We start from the raw sequence: 27,807 nt of genomic DNA on the forward strand, positions 1-27,807 counted from the left end.
GGCGGACTCGTCGTTCGGAAAGAGCTCTAAGCAATTGCAGAGCTTAATTGAAAACTAAAGTAAAGAAAAACAAATTCAGTTATTTCCTCTTCACATTAAACATTAGTTTATACTTTATACAATATTTACTTTTCATTCTCAACGGTAGGATCAATCGATAAGTCATATTTACGAGTGTTCAATCATAAGGTTTAGTCCCAAATCTAAGTGATTGCACGTTCCTTTCTAGACACAATTGTCTATCCTAAATCTAGCGGGATCACAATTCCTAATATAATTATTGAATTCCTTAATGCTCAAGGAACGTTCGAGTTAACTTTAAACCTTGCATCTAACCATTTGGCTTGGGTGATTCTTGTTCCGAAAGTATATTGTATTTGTAATTTATATGATTTTTTAAAAAATACAAGAATTTGATAGACACATAAGTGAGTGGTTGTGCTTTTTTTCGTTTTCTTGTGTGGAGTAAAATTGATTGGGGTCACCATAAAGGAAATTAAGGAAAGACGCTAAAAATGAAGTGTATGGTTATGGTCTCTTTGACTAAGGTTTCAAGTATCCTACGATACGATACTAGTTGATACACTTCTATATTAGATAAACTGATGTAATATATATCGGCAAAACTCCTTTATTGAATTTTACTAAAATATACATATATTGGTTAGTATGATACAATACTCGATACGTGACGATATGTCTCTTAAATTATTTAGATTGATACAATACTTAATACTGATATTTTAAACCTTGTCTTCGACCAATTTACCATGCTCCTCCAAGGTAGATAGATTCTACCCGTTTAGTACACATCTATTCAAAAAAGCTTCAGCGCGAGACTATCATGTATCATCTACCACATGATTGGATTTTTTTTAAGAGTGTGTTACACAAACATATTATAAAATACAGCAACATAATGAAGCAGTCCACAAGTACAATAGAGTTCTTGAATATTCAACTAATTAAACCACGTTTATTCATTGAAAGCAATCTGATCACATCTTCACCCAGGAAAGAAAAAAAAATGATCACATTAGCGTGCTAAGCTGTTAATCGCTGTTTAACAATAAACTAATGATCCGGAACTGGGTAGACAGACAAACGGTCCTTTTGTTTTTGTTTTTGTTTTTGTTTTTGTTTTTGTTTTTGTTTTTTGGAGAGAGAGAAGAAGAAGAATAGAGAATATTCCCCTGGATGCTATGGTGGAGCAGAATCTTGAACATCAGTTGGTGAAGTTGGGAATGGTGGCCTGTGGCTGAACAGCCTTAGCAGCAGGTGAAGGTTCAACAGTAGGAGATGGAGGAACTGGCTTTGTCAAGAGTTCAGCAGGTAAATCAGGAATCCCTTTGAGATAAAACGTGTAGAACAGCTTGAAAGGGAAGATCAATTGCTGCAACTTCGCCTGCCCATAAACCCCTTCAAACACCCCTGACCCACCCGTCACAGCAAGGTAAGTATCTTGGTAGGTCAGATAGGCCCCTTGCACTGATATGTGCCCGTAATCCCCAAAGTAGAAGCTGTAGCTCGCTTCATATCGATCTCCTTTCTTCTCTGGTACATGTTGGATCAGTACACACAGCCCACTTGTTATCCCCAATCTCTTCTGCAAATCTCCCGTATACACCTGTAATATTAATCATTAATTTGATCTGTGAGAAACAAATTAAGCAGCCAAGAGTCGCATTTTTTTTTCACCAAAACAAATTAAAGAATCAGCTTAATTAAGTGCCTTGTTAGTAAAAGGGACGAGATCTCCCAATGAGTTCTCCTGTTTCTGGCTCAGCCGCAGGTAAGCAGGGCTTCCACGGTCTCTCTCGTTGATCTCGTACACACAGAGCTCCTGAACTTTGGCTGCAGACGAGATGATACAGTTAAGTTAGAGAATGAATTAGTACCCAAGAGAAGAAATTTTATATGCTGGAAAACTAAAATACTTACTGGGTCTGGAATCTGGTTTATGATGTTCGTTGTTCCAGAAGAAGGATTTGGTTGTGCTCCTCTGGGTCGAGAGAGACTTGTGGTTACTGGAACATCTGAGAATACGTCTTGAAAATGACTCGGAAGTCTTGAACCCTACGATTTTCTGGGTCTTCGCATTGGAAAGAGATGATCTTGAATCCAGTAATCCAGTTGATGAAGTAACGGTCTTAGGGACTGCAAATGATCCTGCAGATGCCATTAATGGTGAGGAGCTAGCAAGAACAAGGACCAAAGAAATAAGTTGAGAATGAAGAAGAAAATATCTAATGAAATTACAGAGGTAGCTGATCAGATGGGGGGAATCGGGTAAGAATATATAAAGAATGAGAGACGACGTCAAGACAAAGGTCCGGTGGCTTGAGCTGGTTGAGCGTTAGCACTTAACTGTGGGCGGCTGTGCGCCGGTGGCACGTTTAAGTGCTTTTGTCATCCAGTTGACCAAATTGACGATACCTAGGTTGCTTCCTCACCAGTTTACACTTTGAAGGCAGGTCTTGTTTTCTTTATTTTTTTTGGTAAGAGAAGGCAGGTCTTCTTTTCACGTGGTCAAAATTCAAGCACTTTATTTACCCAAAAAAAAATTCAAAATTTGGGTTAGGTAGAGAATGAGTCCGGATCAGCTACTCGTGGATAGCACTTTGTGCTTTCCCATGACTTTACCACCATAAATATAAGGGGACCCATGGATTGAGTGATGAGAAGGTTTTTTTATTTTATCATTTTTTACCGGTAAGTCCCACAAAATTTGTGGTGGTAAACCCCGAATTCATAGAGAATGCATCAAGGTATGGGGAAGTTTGCCACACGTCTGATCATGTGAAGGTTTAAATTCTTTTTTTTCTGATTATTGTAAATCATGGATAAGGAATTGTATTTTTTTTTATATTATTTTATCATGCTTTAACAAGAAGATTCACCTCTAAATATAAGGTGAATTAAATGCTCACTCGTAAATATATGGTAAAAAGATGAGAGAAAGATACAATCTTCTACTCACCAGAGTAGAAATTCCAAACTCCGGTTAAATCTCATTCTCTGTATAAAATATAATTTTAAGTTAAAATAAGTCATATAGTTAATTGTAATTGTGAAATGATAAATTTTAATTTTAATTATTGGAAAAAAAAATTACTTTAAAGAATTGACTTAGTTGGCAAAGACTATCACTTCAAGTGTAATATGGATGCATTATTTTGCTAAAATATTAATATGGCTCATGTTTGTGGTGTTATTCGTGATCAAGACGGAAAGTTCTGAGGTGGTTCTACAAAAAGTAGAATGCAAAGAAGTTCTTGAAGCTGAACTCCTTGTGGTGAAGGAAGGCCTGGACCTGGTTGGTCGGTTCACATGGTGATAGATTCTCTTCAAGCGACATTGTATTGCATCCATATGCAAGGTGCATGTCCGATTTGTTCACATTGGTAGGAAAGAAAATAAGGCAGTTGATTAATACTCAAAAATGATTTGTGAGGATAATATCATGTATAATATTTTTCAGAAACCATCTCTAGAGTTGGAGATGATCCTTCAACCTACTGAGCCAGCTTAATTTTGTTTATTGTTTTGTTGCTTTGGGTCTTGTGATCTCATTCCATGTACAAAAAGAAAAAAATACCACGACTTCATAACTCTACTTCAAATCTCCTAAGAGATAAGATTTCTCCCCCAACCCAAAAAAAAAAAAAAATTCGCTTCTTTTGACTAAAAGATGTTATTCCCGTTCTACCTCAACTAATTCTCAAAGTCTTTGTAATGTAAGGATATTTTCATCATTTTACATTAGAATAATAATTTTAAAAATTATATAAAGTAAATAACTTTTAAACAGCACATTTACAACTAGATTTTTTTTTTTTTGTTGAAATAACTTAACATAAATAAATGAAGCATCGCCCACGCAAAATCATTGTTAACTAGAAAATTTGTTCTTGCTATAAAAATCACGACCGCATGGTCCCACAACGAGATAGTGGTGGAAATGGATGGTTTAAAAAAGATTAGCATCTCTGGCTTGCGCATATATTAGTTTATATATGCAAATATAATACATTAGGGCTGTTGTGTTGGGCCAGGTTCGGCCCCCACTAATCTTGGGTCTGACAATCTCATCTTGCGTTGGTCCCATGTAGCTTCAGTCCTGCACATTTGTCCAGCCAACAGTCAAGAACAAAATGTACTTTTAAATTTTAATCTCAACCGCTTGTTGCTTGGCTTGTGTATATATTAATTTGTATTTGCAACTATAATGTAATAGGGCTGTCAAGTTGGGCCAAGCTCCCCCCCCCCCCACCAAACTTGGGTCTGACAATCTCTTCTTACGTTTGCCTTAATCAAATTGTTCCAGTACGCATTAAACGCACAAGACGAAGCAAAGTCATTGCCTATGCAAGTTAAATGTCTCAACTGATCCTGTCTGATGAGGTTGAGAGCAGATTAACACCCTAATCTATGATCGAGGCTCCAAATCTGATTTTTGAGGTCAACTTGACTCAAGTTAACATATAAATTTTTTTTTTGGTATCTGAGATTCATCTGGGCCAACTTTCGCGCACCTTAATTACATCCTCGCGCACCTTAATTACATCCTCAGGGGAAGCTTTGTCGTTTGTAAACGTTGAACTCATGATCTCTCCACTGAAAAATACAGATCTTATCACTCTACCAACCTTACATTGACAACATATAATATTGTTGGAAACGAGATAAAAGCACGTTTGTTAGCTTGGTAATGATTCATTCTTTACTTAAAATATTATTCATAACCATATTTTAATCTAATAAAAAATGTCAAGACTAAAGTTAAAAGAATATAAAAAAAAATACAGCAAAAATTGGGTTTTCTTTTTTCTCCTACAGGTGGATAATGCTCAATTTCAAATATTAAATCCAATTGCTTTTATTAATTTTGTGGTTACGACAAACCCTAACAATCACCCAGCCTGGTCAACTTCCTTCTTCCTTCAAATTATTAAAATTATTAAAAGAACCTAAAACCTAATTATCAAAAAAAAAAAAAAAACTGACAAGAGACACGCCAACATTGGCAGAAAAGCACAGTAATGTACTTAGATGCCAAACAATATGCTGAAATTTAAAGCATAATTTCAAAGCACAACGGAAGATATTTTCTCACCTTTTTTTTTCCCCATTTTTTTGTGAACGTGCCCTTTCCTATCAAATACATATCATTTTTCAGTTCAACCCATCATATTTATATCATATGATCACGCCATCTTGCTACCAAAAAAAAAACCAAGAGATCAGACCATCCACCTAATACACCGCAATGCCACGCGTACAGAGAATGTCTAGCCATTTAAAGTTATCAAATGGCAGGTCGCAGCCCACGTCAACATGAACAACATTTTTTTACAAGGTCATCAAGAAGCTGGAGTCCAACAAAACCCGATGTTCAGACTAAAACGCTTCTTAGAATCTCGTTTCATATTCACATTCTCGAAAGCAGCTTTAAAAAAATATGAGAGCTTGTATGGCTATGCAAGAAATGGTGCTCTCATGCTACAATTTCAACCTATGAACGACAAAATTTTTAGGTCAGGTTATTGCTATCTGCTCCCAAACATTCAGCAATACGTACTTCCCTCCCTGACCCCACATTAGGAAGTATGGTCTCTCGATCGTGAGAATTGAGTAGAGATCAAGTTCGAGTAAATTTTACAAACCCCCCCCCCCCCCTCTTTCCCCTTTTCCTCCCAGGGTAAAAAGATCATGCTAAGAAGCTGTCAATCATGGCCAGAAAACCTTTGAACCAATGTGGTGTCACCACCCAGCCATGCACAAAACAGCATCCTGCATCTCAAGGTGATCTTTCAAAGGAGACTTGGAGTTGATCACCATACCTGGGTTTTTCGCATGAAGCATTAGCAAGGGCTTGAAGCAATTTCACGACATCCACAGTATCATCTAGGTAGTACTTAGCCTTGCTTGGCTTCTGTCCAACCGTACACACGAAGATTTCAGGAACTGTAGGAAACAATGTACTAGAAACCGTGCTTAATATGCTCTCAAACATGTCTTCATCAGATCTGTCATCTCCAATGCACATGACAAAATTTGGTGACTTCCCATTGCAGACCATTGTTGAAAGAAGCTTCTCTGCAATCAGTCCTTTACCCACTCCCTGCAGGTTATTTAACATTCATTCATGAGAACCTTGCATCAACAACTAAAAGAATGTCGGACAAACAAGCGAAGCAAAGGCTACACATACCTGCGGTTTAACTTCAACAATATACTGGCCCCTCCTAACAGCTACTGGCTCATTTGCAAGTACATTTTCTAGATGATCCAACAGTTCCTTGGCCTGGCAAGATCCAAAGTCAGCATTTGCATCTTGATAATGCCAAACCAGTCCACTTTCCTTAGTCTCTATGTAAGACCCGTCAGTGGTCTCTGTGTACAACCTCATTACAGGTTCTGTAATTCGTTTCCAGTCAAAGTCAGTAGCTAATGGAATGGATTCCCAGTCACCAGATCTACTCCACCTGCCAGAAGAAGAAAATCACAATTGCCAATTCATATAGAAAGCATTTTAACTGGCAGACATGCCTCCATACAGACCAAAAACAGCAACTAGAATTGCACGAAATAAGAGGAACATACCGTGTAAAATATCCATGTTCTGCAGCTATTCCCAACATATCACAAGGGGCAAACCATTCACTCAGAGAATTCCGCCCTCTACCACTAACAATAAACACACTGTTTTCAGGATCACTGCAGAGACTGTTCAAGACAGATATAACTTCAGGGCTTGGAATCTTATTAATAGATGTTTCGGGCACAATTGTCCCATCATAGTCCAGAAATATTGCCCTTCTATTGGCTCTCTTGTATGACGATATGATACGGTCGACGGACAGCTTCGTAAAACTTGAGGAAAGGGAAACAACCCTGAAGCTCATACCAAAACCAATTCCCCAGCAACAATTACTGGAGTGATCTTTGCATGATCTCTCCAGATCTTGCATGAAGCTCTGAGCCCAATATGCCACATCGTGAGAACTGACATAACGATAGTGCTTCTCATGCCGCAGTTGTTTTTCAGCATCAGGAATCCTAATGGCAAAATTTAAGGCATCAGCTACAGCATAAATATCCCATGGATTAACCCTGATTGCCCCACTAAGAGATGGCGAACAACCAACAAACTCAGACACAACAAGCATGCTAGTGTGAGGGGTCCCCACAGAGATGCCCATAGCTTCATCCATCTCTGGAGTTCCCTGCCTACAAACAACATATTTGTATGGAATCAAGTTCATTCCATCCCTAATTGCATTAACAATGCAACATTCAGCCGCAGCATAAAAGGCGACCTCTTCGTATAAAGGAACAGGACGATCAATGAGGATCACCGGGTCATAGCCTGGCATACCATAGGTATCGTTGATCCCCTTGGCAATTGAATATGTTTTTCTCTTTGTTTCCTGCACATCTTTCCCAGTACTCCTTGCAGGGTTCACTATTTGCACCAGAATCAGTTGGCCTTGCAAATCCTGATGCTGCTGGAGAAGCTGCTCTACCGCTAGCAATTTTAAACTGATTCCTTTAAAAATGTCCATGTCATCAACACCTAGGACCATCTTTTTTCCCTTGAACTTTTCCAGGATCTCCTTGAATTTAGAACATGTAGAATCAAGATTCATAACAGACTGCAGTCGACCCATATGAACACCAACCGGTAGAATCTTGATGTATATAGTGCGGCCCATATAATCAAGTCCAATGTGCCCCCGCTTAGATTTGTAGTCCACACCCAACATCCTGCTGCAACAAGAGAGGAAATGTCGAGCATAGTCAAACGTATGAAAACCAATCAGATCCGAATTCAACAGTGCTCTCAGAATTTCTTCTCTAACTGGCAGGGTCCGATAAATCTCTGATGAAGGAAATGGGCTGTGAAGAAAGAAACCAAGCTTCACTCGATTGAACTGCTTCCTTAAGAAAGTTGGAAGCACCATAAGGTGATAGTCGTGAACCCATACATAATCTTCTTCAGGGTTAATTACTTCCATGACCTTATCAGCAAAAATCTTGTTTGCAGAAACATAAGCCTGCCAAAGTGACCGGTTAAAGCGATCACCATGCTCCAGAGAAATAGGCAGCATGTAATGGAAAAGGGGCCACAACTGTTGCTTGCAGAATCCATGGTAGAAATTTCTCTGAAGGTTAAGAGGTAGGAATGTAGGAACACAGTTAAAATCCTCCAGCAGTTTCTGGGCAATCTCTTCCTGTTCACTGACATCTACATCAACTTTCAGGGATCCCACATAGATAACCTCACTTTCAGATGAGAAACCATCCTTCATTTGCAACAGAAGTGAATCCTCATCCCAATTGAAGCACCACCTGCCTGTTTCTGCATCTTTCTGAGCATGCAGTGGAAGGTGGTTTGCTACTATAATTTTCCGCTCACAGAATACAGATGAAAGAACATCTGAATCCCTTCCATTACCCCCACTGCCATCTGCATCAGAAATAATACCAGGAACATTCATCACCTGAGGTAGGGCTTTGGGAGTACAAGGTACATCAAGTAGAACCCCGGAAGAAAAATCCAAAAAGTTTGAGCACGATTTAGACTCCATTGTCGTCGCTGAGAGCTTCGTCGTCTCAATGTTTATAAGCTCAGACAATTTATGACAATTGCCATGGTTTCAAGGCCACTGTAACTTGATAAATTCCACAAAGTTTTAGTACCAAAATTTTCGTGAGGAAAGTTACAACCTTCTAATCCAAATGTGAGGAACCCTGATTTTTGTGAATGGCATTATTTTCCCTTCAATCTGCATGATATAGCAACGCATCATAAGTTGATCACAAATAAAAATGTGTAAACAGGATTCTTATAAACAATGTGGAGCTTGAACCAAGGAATAGTTTCCGATAAATCATGTTTTTGTTTCAGGATATTCTAATTTATACCTTTATTGTTTTGACACTTAAATTCTCCTATAAGATTAAGAGTGACAAAAAGCTACTTTATTTCCATTAGTTTATATCCCATACTGCAAGCTTTTTTGGTTGCTGACACAACAGTCAACAAAGCTACGTCAAGATCTTACAACAAAACACCAGCTGCATACATCATGTATTACACATTCTTGATATCAAGCAAATTGGGACCTTTCAAAAGAAAAACCGTAACCTTTCAGAAATTTACTAAATGGAAGCTTTGTAACTTATGACTTTACTCGAAGGTGTCTAGTTCCAGAAGTGTCCAACGAAGAATTTCTATTATGAAATCCAAAGAGAGTACTTTCTTTTGTTGCATCTCTTACATCTACTAATGGTTTCCATAAAAATAAAGCAATGCTGGACCTTAATAATGGGAAGAGAAAAGAAAGAAAAAAAACCTTCAATCTTAATGCAAAATTTTCCAAACTACATGTGATAATTAAAAGCATATAGTGATAATTGACCCCCAATTCTCTACAGTACAGCGTTAGATTCATGACTGTCAACCTCTGCTTATGAAACAGAAAGGACTAGTCATACAGGGAGCCTTCCCACCCTCTATTTTTTTCATAGTAGCAGAGATTTCACCCAAAAAACAGAATGAATGAAGTATTAATTACAGATCAACAGACGAGCAGAGCATAATTTAGATACCTTAAAGGTTTATATACCACCCCAAAACATTCAACAGATGCCATCGTTTCCAACATTCAAATCCATTCTCCAGACAACGAGAAAATTTCTCTAACTCACTTTGATATATGATCTAAACCACGTCACACCTGCCTACTTCTGGTATAAAGTAAATGGACTAACTTCCATCAAGAATATCCACACCTTCAAGAACAGAGAATTCATAAAGTATTGCGATCTACATCCATATAATCTTTCAGTTCATGCAAGGTTTTCACAAGACCATCTCATACTGAGCAAAAAAAAAACAAATCTGTGAAGGATATATATAGATACACAAAAGAACAAAGGACTTACAGGTGATGCAGATGAAGTAGAACAAAGAACATGATACAGATGTAGTAATCTTGTATGGACGAAACCAACCGCAACCTCCTTCAATTTTTTTTGGGTCTTCTTGTTTCTCACATGCAAAAAAATTGTTTTATATCGCCTGCGTGAAGTAACACCTTGAGTAAACTTGGGATAATGTTCCACGCAACTAAAAATAAAATTACAGAGATTTTCATTGATCCTAGTTGATTTCAACTCTTAAGTTTTAAATTGAAACTCGGAAGCTGTCAAAGCTTCCTTTTATCCATTTCCTATTCACAGAAATGGATAATTTTCAACAAGGATATTGCTACCATATATTCGTAGAATTATGACATTCTTTTTTCCCGTTTCTATATTCGCTAATTTATTCCCGTATTTTATATACATCAGGTGATTTGATTTGTCTAGTTCGTCAAGACCGTCACTAGAAATCCGTTCTTCACTCCGAGCAGAGATAGCGACTTCTGCCTACTACAATGGTGGTAGAACCCGTTCCTGCTGAAGCAATTCAAAATCTGATTTTCACTTGCTTCCATCCCTTGTCGAACTATTCCTTGAGTATTTTGTTCTAAATTATCGACAATGAAGACAAAACTCACGTATTGCAGAAGCTTATGAACTCGAATTCGCTGAGCTTGATTCAAGCCACTAGAAAATGGAGAAGGGAGAAATAAAAGCGATCTTTTTTTAATCTCTTGAGTCTCAAAACAAAGATTCAAAAATAATAAAATGCTTACAGTAAATATAGTTTACTAGAAATTAAATTAAAATTTAATGCGCGAGATCCTAGTTTTTGGATCTCACAATATCGACATCAAAGCGAAGAAAATGGAAGAGAAATGACAACAAAGATTTTCTCTGGAAAATAATTAGACCGCGAGTTGAACAGCGAGAGCCTACCACCGAAGCTGCTGAAAATTTTCCTGAGAAAAACCGTCCGTCAAAAGAATTATGGATAATGAGAAGAAACATAAGAAAGAAGAAAACCTAGAATCACAGAAGGGAAAACAAAAACAGAGGAACAAGCACATAACAGTATAACACATAACAAACTGACATGAGAAAACCAGTCACCAACGACCAACCTGGGAAGAAACGAATCTGAGCGTCGTCAGAAATTCAATCTTTAGGTTTCGGTAGAGAATCCAGCAACTTAACGACGACGTTTCTTCAGCAATCCTACGTCAGGAAAATCACTGGAAAAGCTTAACGAGTCTTGTCGTCTGCTCTTGCAAAGAAGAAGAAGCAAACGAATAGACGGACATGTAAAAGGGAAAATTGGAAACTTAAACGAAGCCAAGTAGCGCCAGCCCGGCTACGGATGTTGGCATTTATGATCTTTTATTCTTGGTTTCCCAAAATACCCTTTGTTCAGTACTTCTATTACGCAACACACCACCTGTCTTCTTTGAATTTTAAATGTGGACATTTCCTCACATTTTAATGTAAGAGCTAAGCAGTAAGCAAGGGATGGGATCATGGGACACAAACCGGAAATTGTATTTGCAATCGCTAATCTCTAAAGGATATATGTGTATAGCTTGAAATGTAAATTATACATGCTAAGAATATTCTACAGTGATTTTTGTGTGCAGTTTTCATTCTAGTTAACATTAACACCCAATTAACAAAAAAGAATACTATGTAGGTGGCATTTTTGTAATTTAATCAGATACAAATCCCCTTCTTGGTAACACGACAATGACATACAAGTCTAGACTCCGTTTAATAATATTTTCGTGTTCCAGTTTTCTTTCTCCATTTTCCTCGTCGCATCCCCTCTCCCGTACGGACGCCAGATTTCGAAGGCGCAATTCGCAAATTGATTGTGGGACCCGCCAGTAACCCCAGAGTGAAGGATCCACCGTCCACGTCATCAATATTTCGTTGAGCTCCAACCGTTTCACAACGCGCTCTGGGCATGTAGAGCAACGATAAGCTACCCAGGCGGGCACACGTTTGGAGCAACCGTTTGGGGCCTTTCGGCCATTAAGAGCAGGAGACTTGGGAGGGAGGACTAGAGGAGGGGATTTCCGGTGTAGGAAGGCGGACGGAATAGCAGAGGGCAGGTGAAGAAACCGTGGGGCCCATTTTGAAATCTTGTCTAGTCGCCGCGTTTCACGGCAATATCCTAAAAAACGGAAGGTTTATAACTTATAAGGCAAACGAATCGTCGTAGTAATTGTCCCTATCCATAACTTTTGAGGCGGGACCCACAGACATATCGGAGAGAATGTTCTAGTTTCGCTCTGGAGATTCTCATTGTCGTCTTCATCAACGAGGACGCTACGAACGGTGAGGGAGGAACCAAGAAAAATAGCCAGGAATCAGAGATGAAATCCTTCCCGCGTTTAGGCCGGATTGGAACTTCCATGGTTGGGTTGGTTAGAATTGGTCCAAAGCGGCAGAAACTAGTGTCTGTTTCATTCTAGTATGATATGAATTGGGCGTTTCTAATCGATTCAACATCAACGTTTTAGATCTGGACTACAAGTGCCCCGGTTATGGACATCAATGTGATAATAGAAGCTAGTTTAAAATAATAATAATAGAAAGAAAAAAACCTAGTTAAAGTTTGATACTGGAAATGAAATGCGCAAAAGTCAATCCATGACCTCTAGAAGTATGGATCTTTACCACTCAAAGAACCCTGCATTGGCATGAATTATGAAATCTTCTCTCTCCATGCGAGGAGAGCACTCATCACGCGCAACCAATGAATTCTTTAGATCTAAGACTGCAAATTTGATCACTTTATTTATCTGATGAACTTGGAAAGATTTGAGAATAATCTCTTTTATCAGTCACTAGTGGCTGCCAAGCATTGTAAACTGCTTCAACAAACGCAGGGACCCACAAATGAATTTTCAAGCCAGTTCGAATACGTCCGGAGCTCCAGATCTTGGGAAATTATTGAACCAAGCTTTTCATTAGGATCTGTCTCAAGCATGAAGATTTCTAGAACAGTTAAAAAGTGAGGAGACCATCCCTTATTCTTCTTTCTCACTTGAAAAGGCATGGTTAGGTTGTCTGCTAATGATTACAATGTTAACGAGCAGAAAGATAGAGGAAAGTCAATTTTTGTGACAATATTTCAAGAATTATTGATGCGAAGAAGAGGGCCAAGCAAAAGCATGGATCAGCTGCATTTTTGAACATCTTGTTACACTTTCGGTGTGAGCCATTTCTTTGGCGTTGATATTTACTAATGTAAATAGGCATTAACCTAATCTTTCGCATGAATCTTTACTATTTTCCAAAAGGTTGTTGCCGACATTGTAACTGTTTGAGTTGGTGAGTCATATGTCGAAGTGATAGCACCTGGTTATTCCATAGTTCCGCCTTGTGTGGCCTGCTAGCCTTTTTCATCCTCCCACAGTTCAGTAACCTCTCTTCCTAGATTACCAAGAAATCTCAAAAACCCTACTTTCATGAATATGGACTCATCTACCAGTGCTCTGCTCACATTTACCTACCCATCTAATTACAAGCATGAAGCATGCCACCTTGACGGCAGCCGACTCTGCAAACTACCTCTACTACTAGTCTACTACTGATAGAATCAGCCAAATCAGTGAGTCACAACATTAGCTGCTCGATTCATTTGCCAAAATTAAGAGCCCCGCCCAGGTTAGCGTCAGGGTAGTTTCCTGCCTCGCATAGACCGCAGAGTCAAGTACAAATGATGATCCCATCGCAAGTACACCCGCATCTCCCACCATTAAAGTTTCACTCATGCATTCCCTAAGAATCCATGGCAGGAAAGAACACTTCTTACCCACCATGGACATCACTGGAAATCTAACATATACACAATAGCTGATACAAGATGGAATTGTACAAAGTTAGTCAAACATGGTAAATCATCCCCACCTCAAGTGTAGAAGCATGAGGGACATTATGGGTGTGAGATGGACCTCTGCAGTTCCTTCTAAGGAAATCATAACCAAAATTAATCACCAACTTCTTAAATAAGCTTGAACCACGTTTAGCTCTCACATACGAGTGTCCTAGTATGAATGCCATCCCTGACTCCCTCGCTTCCATCAGATCCTGAAGCTCCTCCTGTGCAGTATCATCTATTTTTGGGCTTTCAGGTAACACAAATCTTACTCTTTTCCTCTGCACCACTGGAGACTGTATTTCCCTAAGCTCTGATGAGCCTGGAACTTCATCATTCTCCGTATAATCTTCACACATTTGTATCCCTTCACAATATACAGAAGATGTCCCAACAACTGTCATTCTCTCGTCATCCTTCTCTGAGTCCACCCCTTCAATCTGCTCTGGTTTCTCTGACCGGATAAATTCTGCTATGCTACAAACAAGGTCCCTCTCAAACTCTACATCATCCTTGTGCACATCACGGTACCCATAACGTGCGATGCATCTGTAAAGCCTAAACTCTCGTGGACCAATGCGGCCCACAAGGAATCGTTCTTCCGGTTGAACATGCGGAACAGGTACAGATTTGACACAGAGGAAGACTACAACTTGGTGGAAGGCAGGAAGGTTGGTAACAAAATGGGAGAAAATGGCAGGGATCCCAGACACAAGCTCAGTGTGGACAAGACCAATGCCCCTAACACGTACAATCCCAAGACCTGGCCCCAAGCTCAGGATCCAATTGATAGAGACCTTGTTTTGGACATCAAATTCATACTTCTTGAGCGTGCCATAGTGCCAAACATACATGACAACCAGGAAGATGAAGGCAAGGGCAATAGGGACCCATGCCCCTTCAAGGAACTTGATAAGGGAGGCTGAGAAGTAGAGTGCCTCAATAGTTCCGAAAAAGAATATGAAGCAAATAGCAAGAAGGATACTCTTATTCCACACCAGAACTATTACCAGAGACATCAGGCAAGTGGTGACTAGCATGACAGTTATAACCGCCAAACCTGTTCCATGGAAAGTAAACAAAGATCAGAGATGATCCAGGAAACTAGAATATCTACAAGTTAATTCTCAAACACAAAATCCTTCAGTATTCATTCTTTTTGCAGGGAGGCTTCTCTTCAATTAGCAAAATTCAAGGTCACCACTCATCAGTAATGTAGAAGTATAATCTACGTTGCTCTTAGATTAAATGCCTAATTTTCCTTTTGAAGACTAATTAATGTCTGCTTCTTTATTTGATAGATAAGCCCCAAGGAGATTTGAACTTGTGACCTCTTAATTATGAGGTGTTGGCCTCTTGCCAACTCAGCTACCCAGTTATATTCTTTAAGATTCTCTGGTACGGCTGACAAAAAAAGGGAGAACTGGGTGCCAAAGGCTTCCCGCACAAGCAAAGTCTATGAAATTCTATCTCCAAATCAAAGAAAAATCATACAAACTGGAATACTGATGGAATACTGAAACTGTGGTATCCATACCTGAAGCATTACCCATCCTTTTAGTGTCTCTGAAACCAATAGTAACAGCTAAGCACAACAGCATTAGAGTCCAGTTGATTTCTGGAATGTATATCTGGCCATGAATTTTAGATGATGTGTGAACTATTTTGACCCTTGGGAAGCAGCCCAACGCAGAGCATTGCTTGATGATTGAGAAGGTCCCCGTAATGATGGCTTGGCTGCCAACCACCGCTGCAAGAATGGCTATTGCTAGAACTGGCCATCTAATTGTCTCTGACACATTAAAAGTGGTATTTTCCAATTAGTTCAGAATCCCTTTCCTACAATAAAGTAATTAACGTATATTTTCTACAAGAAAATTCAAAATAACTACCTGGTACAGATACATAAAATCCAATCTGGTAGTCACTTTCAATAACATGATGCTTGGACAAATAAGCAGCTTGTCCCATATATGCAAGTATCAGAGACGGATAAACCACAGAGGTAAAAGCAATCTGTAGTGGACAAGAATTTATTAGAAAAATGCTCCAATGCCATGAATTGTTGCTCCATGGAAGAAAAAAAAAACAAGAAAGAGGAGAAGAGAGAAGGGGGGAGGGGGGAGGGGGGAGCAGAAGAATTTGTCTGGAAATTGCTGTCTTCTTTTTCTTTTTACCCTTGGGCTCTAATTTTCAAAAAAAACGTATCCTGCTACAGCATGTTAACAAAGGATCCATCTCTTCCAGCATGACAGCTTGCGGAACAGTACATCGTCAATGTCTTAAACTAAAGAGAAATTCAAGCAGTGCAGTATCCATGTAACCAGGGGGAAAAAATCAGAAGATACAGGGCTCTGGAAATTAAAAAAAAACAAACTATGCCAAGAACAATGGAGAAAGAGAAATTGAAATGACCAACATTAATTGATCAATTCAAATAGAAGAGTTGATATAACACTTTATCAGGTAGCTCCTTTTACATGCAGCAAGTTAGTGGAACAATGGACCTTTTCCATAAAGCTAAAAATAGTAAGGTATCACATATCAAGGTATACTATTTGTATGCAGAATCTGCAATATCAACTTCAGTACAAGGCTGATATGGACTACAGTACACTACATATGGCAATGTAAATTGTTCTCCAGTCAAATACTTTGGAATGGCAGTCACCATGAGCCACAAGGCAGCATCTAACCCTGTGAATAATAGAATTTCGAGAAAATTACACAGCGCCCACTATTTTTGGGGTGAAATTAGGGAACACCACTATTATCTCCAAAATCACATGGCACCCACATGCATAATTACAAGTTACCCATAGGTAAATTTTGCTATTAAATGGCTAGTAAATCTACCTAAATACCCTTACCCTTATCTTAGTCATTTAAAATTTGAATTTTAAATTACCCAAATGCCCTCTAGGCAAGGAAATAACAATAATGCCCCCAATTTGACTCAGGAAATGACATAAATACCCTTACCCCATTTAACTCATTCAATGGGGGTGAAGGGATTCCCTTCACCCATCCTCTTCCTACCCCTTGTCTGCCGGAAGACACCTGACACCGCCTGCTCCTTACCAGAAATCACCCTCTCTCTCAGAAACGTAGATCAGAGGCAGAAAGGAAGAGGAGAGCAGTGAGCATGAGTTTGAGCACCGTGGCGCAGTTCCATACAACACCCGAAAACATGCTCTTTTCCTTTGTCTTTCTCCTTCTCTTTTGCCCTCGCCATCAATGTAGAAACCAGCGAATGAACCCAGAACCCCAAATATCAAAGGAAACAACAGAATCCAAGTCTCAGATCAGATGCAAGTGAATGAACCCGGAACCTGAAAGATCAAAGGAATCTCTTTGCCCATGCATCCGATGGCCACTGCTAACCAAAATTACAGGTATCGATTCAGTTGCAGAAGCTTCAGAATCTCTGTTGCAAACTTATCAGCTTTACTGATTTGGCATCAAATGCAAAGAAAAGAGCAATGAGCAAAGGAAACAGCAAGAGCAAACAGAGATGGAGGGATTGAGTGAGTTAAGTAGTTGAAAATTGAAAGAAGAGATATTTGAAGTGAAAGATTTAAAATGACAATGGCTAAAAAGAAAGAACAGAGGAACGCACGAGCTTGGATGCTTCATAAGCCACATCTCCCCATTCTTCTTTATCCATATTTTAGGTTTCTTTTCCAGGATCTCTTCTTTTTTTCTTCATGAGAGAAGAATCAACTGAAATGACGAACAAAACATAACCTCGCACGGCAGATCTGATCGCCCCGTTCTCCCTCATCCATAGTTTAGGCTTTTTTTCCAAGATTTCTTCCCCCCCCCCTCCCCCTCTACTTGAGAGAAAAATTACAGAAGCGATGAATAAAACCATGAGCTCGCACCGTATGAATCAAAGAAACCCGCTTGGATGACCTCTATGCAGCGAGACTCTGAAGCTCCTCATTTCCCCTCTGTTTATCTCTTTTCTCTCCTCTTTATTTATGTTTACTCCCGTTCAGATTTATCTCCAGCAGAGGGATGGGTGTTAGGTGGGGGCTGGCGGGGGTCTCCGGCAGAAGGGGGACAGTGGTGGTTGCCGGAGGTGGTGGGCGGTTTCCCACAAGGGGTGAGAAGAAGATGAGGGCAATAATGTCATTATACATCCTAAGGGGCATTGGGGTAATTTGCATTTTAAATTTAAATGAGTTAAATGTGGTTAAGGGTATTTAGGTAATTTTACTAGCCATTTAACAGAAAATTTTAACTATGGGTAACTTGTAATTATACATGTGGGTGCCATGTAATTTTGGAGATAATAGCGGGTGATCACTAGTTTCACCCCAAAAATAATGGGTGCTGTGTAATTTTCTCTAGAATTTAATATTCAGAAGTTAAGGTTATTTGTATATCCATGATTTGTTTTTACCACTACACCACTCATGCACATCACAGGACATTATGTACTCAGTACCCAGCTCTTAGTAGAGAAAAGCACAGTTACCCTTGTGCAGGTTGGTGACTCCAACCTAGTCTTACAACTACCCTCTCTCTGATTAACCATTTGCTGTGGCAGTAAGTGGTATAACACTCCTCTCTCATTCCTCTCTCTCTCCATGCTTGTAGCAAAAGGGGATCACTCAGTAACTTTACATATATATTACTGATAGCTAGTTTTACTGTCGATTTCCTATTTAAATATTTTCCTGGTCAAGAATGTGGAAAATGAAATAACAGAAAAGCAAGAAATAATAGGGTTCTGCAACTACATCTGGAACACTATATCCCATTACCATGACATGAATTCCCAACAATCTCACTTCAGAGAGGAATATCTCAAATTCCATTATGGATTTCAATGCCTTAAACTGGGTTTCCTAAAAGGAATTTTATGATGAAGGCCAAAACCTCTTTTCAAGCCAAAAAGCAAGCTTCCAATTACTTTCAAGAGTTGTGTAGGATGGAGTTGCTATCCACATAAGTCATCAAGGGAAAAAGAAGGGAGTGAAAAAGGAGGGAAGAAACAAGGAGCTATATCGAAATGCAAATGCAAATTTATTTTAGGAGGGAGCATGATAAAAAAAAAAATTTAACTACAAAGCTAATCTTGCTCATCCTTAAGCCAAATAATGTATCATAAATCCTGGCACAAACTACAGAAAGAAAGAAATATGTAACATAAAAACAAGTGAGCAGTTCATAAAAATAAAATCACCAGTGTAACTAGCTGTACCTTGATTGATAACTGAGAGAAGTGTCCAAGATCAGCAAACATAGCCTCAGAACCTAAATTACAAAAATGAACATTAGAAAAAAATGTGTCTTCCTATGGAATCAAAGCTGTTGCTCAAACACACTCATCATCTACCTGTTATGCATAAAAGGATCCCACCTAAAGACATCCAACCTCCCCTCTGGGTCTTCTTCAAAAATTTGTACATGTAATATGGCGAGAGGGCTTTATAAACATCAGGATTCCAGTGAAATATGTTATACACGCCGATTGCACTAATGCAGAAAAGCCATGTCACAACAATTGGTGCAAACAAGAATCCCACGCGATGGGTGCCATAATGTTGGAGAGCAAACAAAAATATCAGAATGATACAGGCTACTGGAAGCTCAACATCTGCAAAATTACAGAAATTTTTAGCAAATTGAAGTCACCGAATGTTAAACTAGAGCAGGAGTATAGATAACAGTTAATTGGATTCTGAAGCAAACAGATGGTTGTCAACATTATAATACAAATACATGTATAACAAAGTTAAATAAGACTGTGTGCATTGTTTTGGAAAAGAAGAATTATCTGCGATTGGCTGATAGGATTACCACCCTTAAAATTTGAAGTGATCAACCTTGCTGATCATAGGCAAATACATGGTTTTCTTGCTTGACCTAGCCACAATGGCAAGATTGTTACATTGCAACCCAGTGGGCACAAGTTCAAGACGGGAAACAGGAACACCTAGAAGCCAGAGTAAGACTGCATACATTACAACCCCCCCCCTGAGACACTGCAGTAGCAGAGGACTCATGCATCAGGCATGCCCTTCTTTAAGTTCATATCAGACTCTCAAAATGTGGGTCTTAGTGCAACAATAAGGTTGATCTATTGGGACCAAGTGGTCATGAGTTCAAGCTTGGACGCAGCATCTCAGCAAAAGCAAGGGTAAGGTTGCATATACTATGACCCTGCCAAGACCCCACAGTGGCGGGAGCTTCGTGAATTGGGTGCAGCATTCATATATGCGCTCTACTTCAACCATGCCCATTGAATTATTGTTTGGCTGCTAATAAATTTGAAGAAGAAAATGCATAAATATACCATGAGAAAGGAACATATCCCTCGGTCTGAAGGGCAAATCTGCTGAGAAATCTTCGTGTATTTTAACTGACAAGCTAATCAAAACTAGTTCTGCACATGCAATGCAGAAACCCACAAAGCACAGATCACCCAACAACTTGGCCTTATCCCAATTAAATGGGGTTGGGTAAATAGATCCTCGGCCTCCAATGTCTGAGCTATTTGATACAAGGCCTAAGCAATTCTTGTTTTCCTCACAACTTTCAAGGTCAATTTAGGTCTGCCTTTGGCTCTTTTAGTTTAGTTCCTTCAATGTAAACCAAATAACTCCTCCATACTGGAGGCATCCAAAGGCCTCCATTGAACATGACCAATTGACCATTACACCTCAAACAACTTTCTTATAGCTCATCATGCATTGGAGCTACTCCCATATCAGCTCTAATATGATTATTCCTCTCTCTATCCTTCTTAACTGCACAACGTTCCACACCATAAATCATGGCTGGTCATATGCCTGTCCTATGAAATTTCAATTTTAAGTTTTAAAAGAATTGTGCCAATCAGCACACTATTGACGCAACCCTCTCCATTTATGCGGTAAAGCACCTTAACTTGCTCATCACGTGCTCAAAATGAAGGTGCCAAATTCGAACTGTGGTAATAGCTTCACTCAAACCTACTAAATGATATAGTGAAACCCATACGAAAAATTCAAGACTGAAATGGATCATCAGCGATAGCAAAATTATGTTTTCTATAACATCAACCTTCTATTGCATGCCTATTCAACATAAATGGAACCAATGTTATATAAATTTACTTCGCAAGCTTCTATGTTTCACTTCATAGATATACCTGTTTCATCTTTTCTTAGCCCAAACATGGCAGCAATCTCTGCAGGCCAGAACTAATCCAGTTCAGGTTTTGTAACCCATTCCTTAATTTTTAATTTAGCTTACGCTCAAATCCATCTTATAGTCCTCTACCATCAACCAGATCCTAATAATTTACTTCCACACCAAACCTCTGCAACACTGTTTGCAGAGCTGGCTTTGAGACCATTCTGGAATCTATAGATAAGGCTCAACATCAGCTATGGAGCCTTAAAACCTCACTTAACTCATGAAATTCAGGTCTGACTAGGAGTCATCCAAATTCGTCAAGAAGCACCAATAAGTGACAAAATCTAATGGAATTTTAAATGATATTAATCAAGAATCTCTCAAAAATATTCTGATCAGTAACAATGGACAGAATAATTTCAACCAGTTCTAATACTAGATATAAACAAGGTCTGAGATCTCGCTCGAGATCTTGCCTTTTCGAAGGCTCGAGAAAAGACTCTAGTTGAGTTTCACAAAATACCCAATCTCGATCGAGATCTTGGTCCAACCACCCTTTTAAGTCCGACAACTCAAGCGAGACAGGTTGAGACCTCGACCTATCTCGCCTCCTCTTGCCGACAGCTTCCCTAAGCCACAACAGCTATTCATGGGCCGAAGCCCAAACTACAAAGGGAATCCAAAGTCCCAAAGTGATCTAAGGTTGTCAGCAACAAAATGTGAAGCATGAACCATACCAAACACTTTTGTCATAAACTTATGATTTATGTTAAACTTATGATGGTTACATTATTATATTCTTGAGAGTTGAGAATGTAATGTTCTGTTGTATTTGTACGGATGGAATTACGTTGGTATTTAAGTTGTTTGTTGTATTGTATCAAATGCTTTTCATTTAAATGTCCTAGTGGTTCTATATTTCATATTTTATAACCTTGCATGATCATTCCTACAGCATTTAAGTTTCAAACTTAGGGTCGAGTTAGAACTCATATTCAATGTTGTTTTCTCACAAAGCTAAGGCCACCAATGTGTTTAGAAGATCTAAAATAAACTAAATAACAACTTTAAGGCTTTTGAGCCCAACCTGACAACCCCCCGAGATGGGCCCTCAAGTTCACTCAAGTTGGCGGCACTTGGCACCGGTAAAAATGCCAAATCTCAAGCAAGATCTCGCTTTTTCTCAAAGACGAGATTGCCCTTGAGAGCAAGATTTGGTATCTTGGATATAAAGAAGAATATAGGAGGTAGCACAAACCACATCCAATCTTCACCAAATTCGCATTTCAGTTTATGGTCTTTATAGTTTAGACAGCTGAATAGAACTTCCAAAATAAGCATACTATTAGTGAGAGAACCCCAGGATTGAACCAGAACCGCCCGGGGGGTGGGGGACCTGAAAATTTGTAGGTTTAAGCAAAGAAACTTCAATATATAGCACCTCTCCTCAACTATTTAAAATTGAATCTTATGTGATAAAGAATTCTCAACCAATGGTTTCTAATCATCGTTGAATGGGTTTCTACCCAATGTATTTCCTACTATATTTATGAACCAATGGTTTCTTTTCATCCATATGCATGTGTCAACAATGCATTACCCACTACTTCACTTAAGCATAAAGCAGGTTGATGAAGTTTGTGGGCCATACTTTATGAAAACATAAATATGGAAAACCAGAGCCAAGGTAAGCATTTTGAATTTTTGTTTTACTCTTTAAAGGACATCTAAAAAGCAAAGGATACATGCAATCAAGCCTGGACCTGGGTGGCATAGACTATACACATTCAATCCAAGGATAACTATAACTTTCTCAAAACATATGTGGAGCATGAGTGAACTAACCTATATTGTCATTCACAAAGACACCTTTTTGAACCCCAGAATTCCAGGACCTCAGGAAGCCCTTCGGAATTACCATTTAAGATTTACTCCTAACATTTCTTATATGGTGAATATGCAATCATTTAGATTACCTTCTCCAAGTGGCCCTAAAAGTCTGCCACCTAATTGTGTAATTAGACCTCAAAATTTGGGGCATAGTCAACATCGCCCTTCACTCAGGAGAACATTGAACTATGAGACCATATTAAAGTAGTTATGAACCTACCACAAAGATCCTCTCCTTTTACATGTATCCATGACAAAGACTTTAATCACTGACGTAAACGAGGTTAAAGGATCAAGAAAAAGTTTGCTTCACACGCTTACCCTGATTATTAAGAACGCAATAAAAGAGAATCAATTAAAGGATTAGCTAATTCACCAACAGAGTGATAGTTAGCATGAGTGCAGGAACTACAACAGCTAAGGGCTCCTGGTCTCAAACAAAACTTCCAATTTAAGTCCCACTTTTATTTGAGCCACAGAAAATTAAACACTTGAAAGAAACTAGAAGATTGAGGACAATGAAAACTAACAACATGAATGTAAACTCCTAAGTAATAGTCACACCAACATAGAGATGCAGCGTACTGACAATGATTTTATAAGAGGAAACATGAAACACACTGATGGAGATGCAGAAATGAAAGTACATCTTTAAGTTCTTCAAGCAGGAAAGAGAGTGAAAACTGCGTATTACTTAGAGCTTGATATTCAAAAAACCTCTCTATTTCTTTTTAAGCCATTTAAGTTACTCCGGTACCAAAGTTGACACTACTACCTATCTCACACATTTAGAATTTTCATCCCCACATTTATGTCTGGTTGCTACTGTATGAATCCTTCTATCATAGATGTGAGAATAACATAATTATCTGCGGAAGAAGTAGCTTCACAAAGGCACACCCAGCAAGTAATTCTTGGCACAAACAACTAAAGGAGCTAATGGATTCAAGGATAAATATAAATACTCCAGATCAAGACCCAGAACTGTTTCAAGTTGATATTCTATTGTAGTTTCACTAGGTATGGAAAACAGATAATGAAGACATGCTTTTTCAGTTCAATAACAACTGAACCTGGACTGACAACCGTGGTAAATAAGATTTTGCAATTTTTTGTTTCTAGAAATGCATCTCCCAGGTTCTGAGAGACATCAAATGCTACAGATGGCATGTCCGACCCATCTCGGTAGATAACTACAGAACTCAGAAGTGAACACCGTCATGAGAAAAACAAATGCACAATTGCTTGAAATGTTTCCCTAAACTTCCACACGGCAGAGGCCCTGCTATGGATAAGCAGCCTAGTTGCTCCTAATATTTTCCTAAACTACCCCAAGACAGATAGAGCGCAAATTGTAGAACTACACATACACATACAGAAAGGAGGGCAGGACCAAAGGCCTTACATTTGTGATGCTCCTTCGACATGGAAAGTTCAAGACCGGACACTGCAGAGAAAACTACACAACACCAAGTAATCACATGAGTCAAGCATCCAAAGTTCTGAAAACCGTAAAAGAAACCTAAAAACAGCAAATGAACTCCCAATACCAGAAATGGCCGGTGTGAGGACGCCGTCGCCGATTACCATACAAGTTCCGATTAAAGCCAGAACTAGCAGCACCCTCTGCAAAACTCTGTGCTTTTCCAGTGTTGATTTTAAGCTTGATCCAATACCCCTACCCCTAGGAGCAATGCCATCCTTCTTGTACTCTGATAAGTCCTCATCTGCAAGTTGGCAATTGGGCAAGGAACTAATCCGAGCATGCCGACACAACAGCGAATACAACGCAAAAGTACCACCTTCACCGTTATCATTAGCCCGAAGCACGATGAACACATACTTGAGCAAGGGAACCAGTGTAAGAGTCCAGAATACGAAAGATAAAACTCCAAATATCTCCTCGTTCGTCTCTGAGTGTTGAATATCCTCTGCAAAAGTGCTTTTGTAAACATAGAGAGGAGAAGTACTCAAATCCCCATATACAACACCCAAGCTCTGATAAGCCAGAGTCAAGACGGTTTTCCATGATTCCTTCTGCAACAACAACAACAACTCTTTTATCAGTAAACTTGAAGCCGAGGGCCTCAATAACACCACAATGTTCCATATTACCAAAAAAATCATCTCACCTTAACACGATTATCATAATTCCCATCCTCCAGATCCATACTCATGAGCTCACTCAAATCTCCAAACACATTCTCTTATTAATGACTGTAAATTCGATAAAAAGGCAACCAAGACAACAATTGCATTCCCAAGTAAAACCCAGAAATGAAATTTGCTTTTCAAGAAAAGAAAACCAAACTTTAAATGAATATGAACAGCAGTTGAACAACTACAACTCTATAAGGAGACATTATAGGGAAGAAACACGAAACACCACAGTGCAGATAAATATTATATTAGAAACGAATTAAACAAGTCTAAACACGACCAGTAAAAGGTGGTTGGAACGAGAGAAGATCAGAAGAAGAATAATTTGCGTGCAAGAGTGAGAGAGAGAGAGAGACAGAGAGAGGCAAAGAAAGTGTGATCGAGAGAGTGTGATTTGTTTAGTAGAAGGTGGGTTTTAGTGTCATTCTCGCATGTCCGTTCACTTCTTTTATTCCCTTTCTTTTTTCTGGTTCAATTTATTTTGCAATCAATGATGCTATGTAACGGCGAGTGGTAATTAGAACAACCATTTGGAAATTGGAACGGAACTACCTTTATAATCTTCCTTTTTTAACTTGTAATTCAAAGCCAATTTTTATTCTACTAAGCTGACTGACTAAACTTGGCATTAAGCTCTTAACCTCAAAAAGTAATACGATTTAATGAAGCGGAAAACCTTGCGCTTCTTATCACAACATAGATTGTCCAAATTAACCCTTTATCTGCAATGTTTTCCCTTAATACCCTCTCCTCCGCCCCACCGAGGTCTTATTAATGCTTTATCAATAATTGCTTTTAGTTTGGCAAAAAAATAATTGCTTTTAGTAAATTAATTATCAGTTTAGATTTGACTAAACCTCTTTTAGATATTAAGCTACAGTGACGTCGATCCAGCTGTGTAATACGAGCATCCAACTTTCAAGCTTACATCTTTGAAAGGATCGATTGAACTTGTCTAACTTATATTGACATTTTATCAATTTAAAATATTGATATTTTCAATTTAAAGAAGGAGAAAATAATATTTATATTATAGTAATCAATGATATATTTTTACCAAAAAAAAAAAAAAAAATCAATGATATACCACACAAAACGATTTCTTACCCAATAAAAGATAACGATTGAGATCTTTGACAAAGCGTGGAAATTGCACGTATGCGAGAGGGTGGGAGGACAGTATCAAATAAAAGTTTTTTTTTTTTTATCCGTATGATACAAGTATTGATTCTCTATTGGTGGATCGGTTTTGGGTGAATTTGTCTCTTAAAAAAATTTAAATAAACTTCAAAATGAAGATATGTTTTTTGTTAAACAAAATAAAGATAGGGGTATCTAATACTTTTGCATATCTAATAAATATCAATTCTAGAACCAATTCATTTATAAAACAATATTAGAAATATATTCGATAAGGGATTCATGTTTTCTTCTTCGATAGGTAGAGAAGTGTCAAGGTAAATTTTCATCTGAAGAAAAAAATGTCAACGTAAACTCAAATGTCATTATGTATTAGGATGAAAATAAATTTCCATTCTCACATGTCGAAGGTTTCTTTCTTATTAGAGTAATGATTATTTTCTTTGAAATTAAATTACTAGTCTAATAATTTTATAATATAAAAGGCCTGAACTTTTTTATTGACTCGAAAGACAACATCTTTATAATTTGAATATTATATTTGCATTAACATGGGGCAATGATAGTGCACATGTAATCAAGGATTGGATTTTTAATTTTCATAGCAGGCATGATAGTCAATTCACCACGTATTATAAATGGCCACAAATAATCATCACAGTTGTGTGCAAAATTGCTGGCGTGCTTGCACTTCCTTACACAAATTTATGATTGTAATTGCTATATTATGACTATGCATTTTTTTTATATATATAGATTTGGTGTGTGTTTGCATGATTTGTTGGGATAGTTTGCCGTATTGTTGTATCTAATGTGATTTATTATTTAAATATATATATAAAATATTGTGAAAAGGTTGAATGAATCTCTTTCCATTGGCATCATTCGGTATAAGAGTGGAAAATGCCTCGTAAAATATATTTATACAGAAAATAGATTTTTTTAATAAATTATAAAAAATCAAGCTAAGAAAATCGAACAAAAGTTAGTAATAAAATTGAAAGAACAGTTTGAGGGGGGGGGAATTCTCAGCTAGAGAATCAATCACGAAACATAGAATTCGAAACTTCTTTTTCATTAATGTATTTATGTGATTGTAAATCAATTATTAAAATGACATGAGTTGTTGCTTTCATATTCATTAGAGTTTGTTATGTCATAAATTAATCAATATCATCCATTCTAATAGAAAATTAACTTACTTTTATAGCTATAACGGTTAAATTAAATTATTTTTATAGCTACAAGATCAATTGACAAACCTTAAAAAACCCAATTCATACTTTTATAGTGGAGGGTTAAATTAAATTACTTTTTTTTACCAAATAAATTTACTTTTCTAGTGATAAGTTCAATTGATAAACTCATAAAGCAAAATGATAATTGATAAACTTAAAGCCCAATTCATGAGAAATGCTTACTTTTTATGTTTCGGTGTTCACGTCGTTTGCATGTATCATAAGGTTCTTTTTTTGGGTTAAACTGAATACAACTGAATACATCACTAACTACCATATATGTGGTATGAATAGAATCCTAATATGAACTTGTAGTAATCAAGTGAAAACAGTTGAATAATCTTTGTTAATATAAGTTTATAATTTCAGATTTGTTGAATTCAAGTTTTGTTCAAACAACAATGAGAGGATAAGAGAGACTTATCGGGGGATATA

The 27,807-nt window shown here is 38.1% G+C and overlaps 3 protein-coding genes across 4 annotated transcripts; all 3 read right to left on the bottom strand.

Moving 5' to 3' along the window:
• Nucleotides 1-863: 863 nt before the first annotated feature.
• LOC149020534 (allene oxide cyclase, chloroplastic-like) lies at nucleotides 864-2,390 on the bottom strand. The gene is made up of 3 exons (XM_089146931.1): nucleotides 1,942-2,390; nucleotides 1,733-1,854; nucleotides 864-1,627 (listed from the first exon to the last, which is right to left on the bottom strand). The coding sequence occupies exons 1-3, from the start codon at nucleotides 2,180-2,182 to the stop codon at nucleotides 1,226-1,228; spliced, it is 765 nt and encodes a 254-aa protein (XP_089003057.1). The 5' UTR covers nucleotides 2,183-2,390; the 3' UTR covers nucleotides 864-1,225.
• Nucleotides 2,391-5,691: 3,301 nt separating this feature from the next.
• LOC149020535 (putative alpha,alpha-trehalose-phosphate synthase [UDP-forming] 9) lies at nucleotides 5,692-11,243 on the bottom strand. 2 transcript variants are annotated; one of them, XM_089146933.1, is made up of 6 exons: nucleotides 11,058-11,243; nucleotides 10,873-10,895; nucleotides 9,955-10,090; nucleotides 6,607-8,792; nucleotides 6,215-6,488; nucleotides 5,692-6,124 (listed from the first exon to the last, which is right to left on the bottom strand). In XM_089146933.1, the coding sequence occupies exons 4-6, from the start codon at nucleotides 8,592-8,594 to the stop codon at nucleotides 5,801-5,803; spliced, it is 2,586 nt and encodes an 861-aa protein (XP_089003059.1). In that variant the 5' UTR covers nucleotides 8,595-8,792; nucleotides 9,955-10,090; nucleotides 10,873-10,895; nucleotides 11,058-11,243; the 3' UTR covers nucleotides 5,692-5,800. The 2 variants fall into 2 exon arrangements, with proteins under 2 accessions (XP_089003059.1, XP_089003058.1); XM_089146932.1 differs by lacking the exon at nucleotides 10,873-10,895.
• A 1,687-nt stretch (nucleotides 11,244-12,930) lies between these two features.
• LOC149020536 (potassium transporter 6-like) lies at nucleotides 12,931-25,437 on the bottom strand. Its single transcript, XM_089148706.1, has 8 exons — nucleotides 24,967-25,437; nucleotides 24,385-24,871; nucleotides 24,240-24,293; nucleotides 19,161-19,421; nucleotides 19,026-19,078; nucleotides 15,706-15,829; nucleotides 15,351-15,605; nucleotides 12,931-14,873 (listed from the first exon to the last, which is right to left on the bottom strand). Exons 1-8 carry the CDS (start codon nucleotides 25,009-25,011, stop codon nucleotides 13,822-13,824), a joined length of 2,331 nt encoding a protein of 776 aa, XP_089004832.1. The 5' UTR covers nucleotides 25,012-25,437; the 3' UTR covers nucleotides 12,931-13,821.
• Between the last annotated feature and the right edge of the window lie 2,370 nt (nucleotides 25,438-27,807).

This window comes from Hakea prostrata, chromosome 3, assembly GCF_041222555.1.
Source record: "Hakea prostrata isolate BN-2017 chromosome 3, UWA_Hpros_2, whole genome shotgun sequence".
Lineage (NCBI taxonomy): Eukaryota > Viridiplantae > Streptophyta > Magnoliopsida > Proteales > Proteaceae > Hakea > Hakea prostrata.

Bases quoted from the DNA above. Each gene is read 5' to 3' on its own strand.
- LOC149020534 (XM_089146931.1), bottom strand. From the start codon at position 2,182: ATGGCATCTGCAGGATCATTTGCAGTCCCTAAGACCGTTACTTCATCA. The intron at 1,855-1,941 runs GTAAGTATTTTA...TCTCGTCTGCAG, and splicing joins TAAACCAGATTCCAGACCCA to CCAAAGTTCAGGAGCTCTGT. The intron at 1,628-1,732 runs GCACTTAATTAA...TTAATATTACAG, and splicing joins TCGTCCCTTTTACTAACAAG to GTGTATACGGGAGATTTGCA.
- LOC149020535 (XM_089146932.1), bottom strand. From the start codon at position 8,594: ATGGAGTCTAAATCGTGCTCAAACTTTTTGGATTTTTCTTCCGGGGTT. The intron at 6,489-6,606 runs GTATGTTCCTCT...TTCTTCTGGCAG, and splicing joins GAACATGGATATTTTACACG to GTGGAGTAGATCTGGTGACT. The intron at 6,125-6,214 runs GTATGTGTAGCC...AATAACCTGCAG, and splicing joins TTGTTGAAGTTAAACCGCAG to GGAGTGGGTAAAGGACTGAT.
- LOC149020536 (XM_089148706.1), bottom strand. From the start codon at position 25,011: ATGAGTATGGATCTGGAGGATGGGAATTATGATAATCGTGTTAAG. The intron at 19,079-19,160 runs GTAGATGATGAG...TTTGTAATTTAG, and splicing joins GATCCTTTTATGCATAACAG to GTTCTGAGGCTATGTTTGCT. The intron at 15,830-19,025 runs GTACAGCTAGTT...TGTCCACTACAG, and splicing joins TCTCTCAGTTATCAATCAAG to ATTGCTTTTACCTCTGTGGT.